Source organism: Tupaia chinensis, unplaced genomic scaffold, assembly GCF_000334495.1.
Source record: "Tupaia chinensis unplaced genomic scaffold, TupChi_1.0 Scaffold142384_1, whole genome shotgun sequence".
Lineage (NCBI taxonomy): Eukaryota > Metazoa > Chordata > Mammalia > Scandentia > Tupaiidae > Tupaia > Tupaia belangeri.
In genome coordinates this window covers 80,856-85,708 of record NW_006202232.1, presented here as the reverse complement: position 1 = coordinate 85,708, position 4,853 = coordinate 80,856, and the positions used below count along the sequence as shown (strand labels likewise).

The window sequence follows — 4,853 nt, the reverse complement described above, 5'->3', positions numbered from 1 at the left end:
GTGGGAGAAAGGGCGTGAGAGAGAGAAGGCTAAGGGGAGGCAGCAGCAGCCACCTAGAGGAGCTGGGCCTGGGGAATCAATAAAAGGCTGGTGTGTTGGTATGAGGGGTAGCAGGGCAAAACAGGAATGCAGATTCTGGAGCCTGGCTGCCTGGGTTCAGACCCAGCTCTGTCACTTAGGAACTGGGTGATTTTTTTTTTTTTTTATGATAGTGCACGTGTGCACATGAGAGAGGGAGGCACCCTTGGCCAGGGTCTTGTGATGTTGCAATCCCTTTTCTAGGAACTGAGTAGTCTTAACCTCTTCAGCCTCAGTTTCTGTAAAATGGAGGTAACATTGGAGGATAAACACACCTTTATTACACATGAGGAAACTGAGGCCCAGAAAAGCTAAGTAACTTGTCCAGGGTCACATAGCTAGTGAATGATGTAGCTGGGATTTGAACCCACAGCCTCAGCTTTTGCCTCTTTTGTCTTACTATCTATCAAGATGCGGCTTGAGCTGAGACCTGTATCCCAGACCTCCCTGCAAACCATGATACTCTGGACTGGGGTGGGCCTGGGTCACTCACTTGAGGAAGTCCTCTGGTTCCTTGAAGACCTTCTCACATCCAGGCCACTTGCAGATGCCATTTGCCAGCAGTGGGTAGGAGCCCTGGGGCAAGACTGAAAGGGTGCTGGGGAGACAGAGGGTGTCAGGGGAGGAGATGGCAGGGAGAAGGGCCTTCCAAGCCTTGTCTACTAACCTGTCTTTCCTGGGTGCAGTGGGGCTTGGGAAGGTGCAGAGCAGTGCTGGTTCCCTGGACACCCACTCCAAGCTGGCCACATTGATCCCTGGGGATGGAGATGAGGCACCTCTGGGGATTGCAGGCTGGCTCTAGAGCTCAGCCCACAGGTCTCTTATTTAGTTTCCATTCTCCTGAGCCTTGAACACTGACTCCCAGGGGTTTCTGTTGTCCCAAAATCTACTGCTTCTGGTGGAGCAGCTCAAAGACTGCCACTTACAAGTGCTGACATTTTTTGACTAATTTTGCAAAGATCTGTGGTTCCGTGACTTTGACATTCTACATCTTTAAGGTTCTAAACCTGACATTTTTTTGGAGGTTGGAGTTTCCAAGACTCTAAGACCTGATACCTCTGACCTCCAGAGGGCTGTGATCTACAACAGCCTACGTTGATTACATTCAAGGATTTGGGGGCCCTGGGGTTCTCTGAAACCATGGGGTGCAGGCTGAGGTGTTACCAGGTGGCAGGCCAGTCCGGGCCTTGAGGGAGAAGACTCCGGCGGCAGCAGTGGGTGGCGGGAGGCTGATTGTGGCTGGGGTATCCAGCGAGCGCATCTGTAGCACGGGGGTCCGAGTGTGGGCATCCACCGTTGACAGCTGGGGCACATGTGGGTCATGGTTCAGTCTGGCTTGGGGCCACCTCCACACAGTTGTTCTACCTGCTCGCTACTCCTTGCCCATCACCATCCGTACCTGGTGCATGAAGTGCGGTCTGTCCTGGAGGAGTGCCTGCAAGTGGGGTGAGGTGCCCAGCCGTGCCCCGGACGGTGCCACCATGACTAGGGGCACTGTGGGAAGCTGGGGGAAAAGAAGGCTGGTGAGATGCCGTCCTCATCCTCACTGTTCTAAGTCTAGTTCATATGCCCCTCACCACAACTCCACATAGTAGGTATGATTACCTCCATTTTACATGTGTGGAAACTGAGGATCATGAAGATTGAGTGACATTTTTCAAGTTCAAACAGCTAATAGGTGATAGAACTGGCCTCAAACCTGTCACCTCACCTCCTTGGGGCCCAGCCCTTTCCTTTTCTCATATGGGGGGGGGGTGTGTGGGGACACATGGCTGTGCCCATGGGACCCTGATAAGGTCTCCTCTTTTGAGACAAGGATTGAGAGGTTGGGAGAGCCTTGAATCTCCAAGGCCTGGCAAGTGGGGACTTTCTTGGCTCTGTGACATCTGCATAAGTCACAGACTTGCCTGGGACCCAGAAACCACTTCCTGTGCCCCAGCCAGCCTCCCCTCCCGCCCTGTGCCACAGTAAAGGTCGACACCTGTACGCCCAGGTACCCCACCCTGCTTGCCCCATCCTGGACCCTGGGCCTCACCTGCAGCTGTGATGGTGGCATGGGGTTTGAGGAGGAGGAGGAAGAAGAGGAGGAGGAGGTGGCAGTGGCATGGGCCCCGCCTCGGAGGTCCCGGCCCTGAAAGGTTCCCCCTGGGCCTCTGGTCCCCAGCAGGTCTGAGGCCTTGGGTGCAGCCCTCCAGCTGGGTGAGGTTCCTGGTGATGGGCTGAGGGCTAAGGAAGTAGCCGAGGACTTGGTTGGCCTGGGATTGGGCATTGGGTCCTTGTCCAAGGGCAGGCTGTGGGGACATGGGAGAAGGAGTCAAACATGTTAGTGGGAGTGCCCCCACCTGAACCACGTGGACACCCCTTCTGGTCAGAGCAGGCATTGGCTGGGGCATGTCCCAAAGGGCCCTCCAGCTGCACCTGGTCATTTTGCACATGTACACACACACACACATTGGTGTCAGGAACACAGGTGTGTGTGTGTGTGTACCCACATATGCACCATGTGCATATGTACACAGATCCAGCACCCACCTTGCCTGCACAGCTCTGGTGCAGATGTGTCTTCTGTGAGGGTGATGAGGAAATAGTTTGTGGGACAACCTTAGCCAGTGTAGGTTTCAGCCCCTTTGCCCCACCACTTGAGGTCCACCTTCAAGCCTCAGCCCTCTGGTCCTACCTGCACTCTGCAGAACTACATAGCCTCTGCTAATCCTGCTGCATCTGGTCTCTGACTTTCTCCTGGGGGCATCATTTTACTCCATTGACTTGGGCTTTAACTCAAAAGATTCATTTTAGCTGATAGGAGGGTGATGGGCTCTAGGAAGGTGGGAGCAGGATGAGAGAGGAGGCTACCACAAAGTCCAGGCAAATGATGATGATGGCATAGACCGAGATGGTAAGAACTGGGTGTTGTCTGAATGTGTTTTGAAGGTAGAGTCAGGAGAGGTGACTGACAGCTTGGATAGGGGGAGGGGGCAGTGAGAGGAGGGTCAAGGTGACTTCTGGGTTTTAGCTTGAGTAGCTGGAAAGACAGAGCTGACATTACCGAGGGTGTGTGTGTGGGGGGGGAGCATGGTTGGAGATGATAATCTAAGTGGAACAACATGAACAGTTTGGTGTTAGACATGTGGGTGGAAATGTTGAATGGGCAGCGGGATACAGGAGCCTGGAGCTCAGGGCTAGGAGCTGAGTACAGGAATTGGATCAGGTCTGGGCTCCTGCCCTGCTTGGAGTGGGCATGGCAGGTGTCAGAGGAGGAGAGATGAGCTCTCTTCAGCCAGGGCCTGTGGGAGCTCCTCAAGTCAGCCCCATCAGGGTTCACCCTGGTCTCTGCCTTCTGAGCCTGCTTCCAAGCCTTAGCTCATGCTGCTCACCCTGCCTGGAATGCCACTCTTCCTCTTCTCCCCCACCCCACCCCAGCCATACAAGGCCTGTTCTTCCACTGCCATGTTGAAAACCCTCTGGATTGGCTCCAGGCCCCTCTGCTGAACTCCAGAATCTTATACTCCTTGATGGGCAGGGGCTCGGTTTCTCAGGACCCTGTGATATTAGTCTGAGAAGAGGCCAGAACTTTTCTCTGTCCAGGCAACCCCATATTACTGAAGGGGACACCCAGGTGCAGAATTTTATAGTCCCATGGTGACTTGAGACCTCCATTTCTTTTTCCAGGAAGTGTGTGTGTGCCTGTGTGCACATTTCACAAGCTCCCTGCTGTGTGTGTGTGTGTGTGTCTCCATCCCACCTCACAGCACTGGGTTGGGCACAGCTGCTGAGGGCAGCATGGGGAGTTCTGGGGGAGTTGTTAGTTGTTCCTTCCTTTCTTTGCTGTTCCCTTATGGCGATTACCAGAGCTGTGATGCTAAGGGAGATGGATGTGAGAAGCCAGGTATTAAACTTAATTAATGGCAGGGGGTGGGGGAAGGGAGGTAAGAACATTTCTCAGTGAAAACTAGGAGGATTATGGCTCTATTGAGGTTCAGAACATGGCTCTGGGAGAATGTTAGTGAGTCGAAGGGGTGAATGAGTGAATGAGAGGAAGGCACATACAGGGTGATGCTTCTACAAGCCAAGGATCAACAAAAATGGTTAGCAAACCACCAGAAGCAAGGTGAGAGGCCTGGAACAGATTTTCCTTTACAGACCTGGGAAGGAACTAATCCTGCCAGCAGATACCTTGATCTTGGACTTCTAGCCTCCAAAACTGGAATGATAAATTCTTGTTATTTAAGCCACCAGTTTGCGATACTTCGTTATAGCAGCCCAAGCAGACTAATACCAATTTTGGTGAGTGAGTGGATAATTTCCAGTGCTCTAGCCTGGGCCAGTCACTTTTGAAGCTGTCTGGACGCTTGGGCTAAGCATATAAGAAATCTCCCCAAACATGTCTGGACTGGTCTGACTCAGGGAAGCATAGACACATTCTCAGAAAGGGGACCTGGATATGGTCTGTCTGGTAGTGGGGTACCTGGAGGGCTGGGCTGGGCAGCCAGCTTCCTGCACTGTCTGTTGGGGCGTCCCTTTCTGACTAGGTTTCTCAGAAGCTGCATGGAGGATGTTTATGGGACACAGATTATGTTTTCGTATCGGGGTCTGCATCTGGGCCCTGTTGTCACAGCCTCCGACTTCCCCAGATTTTTCTGCCATTGACGTCATGGCGGCCGGATGCGCTGGGCTTCATCGGTACTGAGGAAGAGAAGGGGGCAGACTCCCCACCCCACGGGTTTCGTTCCGAGAACTGGCTAGCCCATCCTCCAACCCGCTTTGCCCCGCCGGGG

General features: G+C 53.5%; 1 protein-coding gene across 1 annotated transcript in view; it reads right to left on the bottom strand.

Annotated features, from left to right (window-relative positions):
* The window catches only part of FOXP3 (forkhead box P3), a 17,543-nt gene that overhangs the window by 6,767 nt on the left and 5,923 nt on the right, over positions 1 to 4,853 (bottom strand). Inside the window, exons 2-6 of the mRNA XM_006163498.3 lie at positions 2,114 to 2,369; positions 1,478 to 1,582; positions 1,243 to 1,381; positions 746 to 833; positions 572 to 676 (exon numbers count right to left, since the gene is read on the bottom strand). Of these exons, the coding sequence (XP_006163560.1) occupies positions 572 to 676; positions 746 to 833; positions 1,243 to 1,381; positions 1,478 to 1,582; positions 2,114 to 2,347 (671 nt within the window). The 5' untranslated portion in view covers positions 2,348 to 2,369. The remainder of the gene's footprint in view (positions 1 to 571; positions 677 to 745; positions 834 to 1,242; positions 1,382 to 1,477; positions 1,583 to 2,113; positions 2,370 to 4,853) is intronic.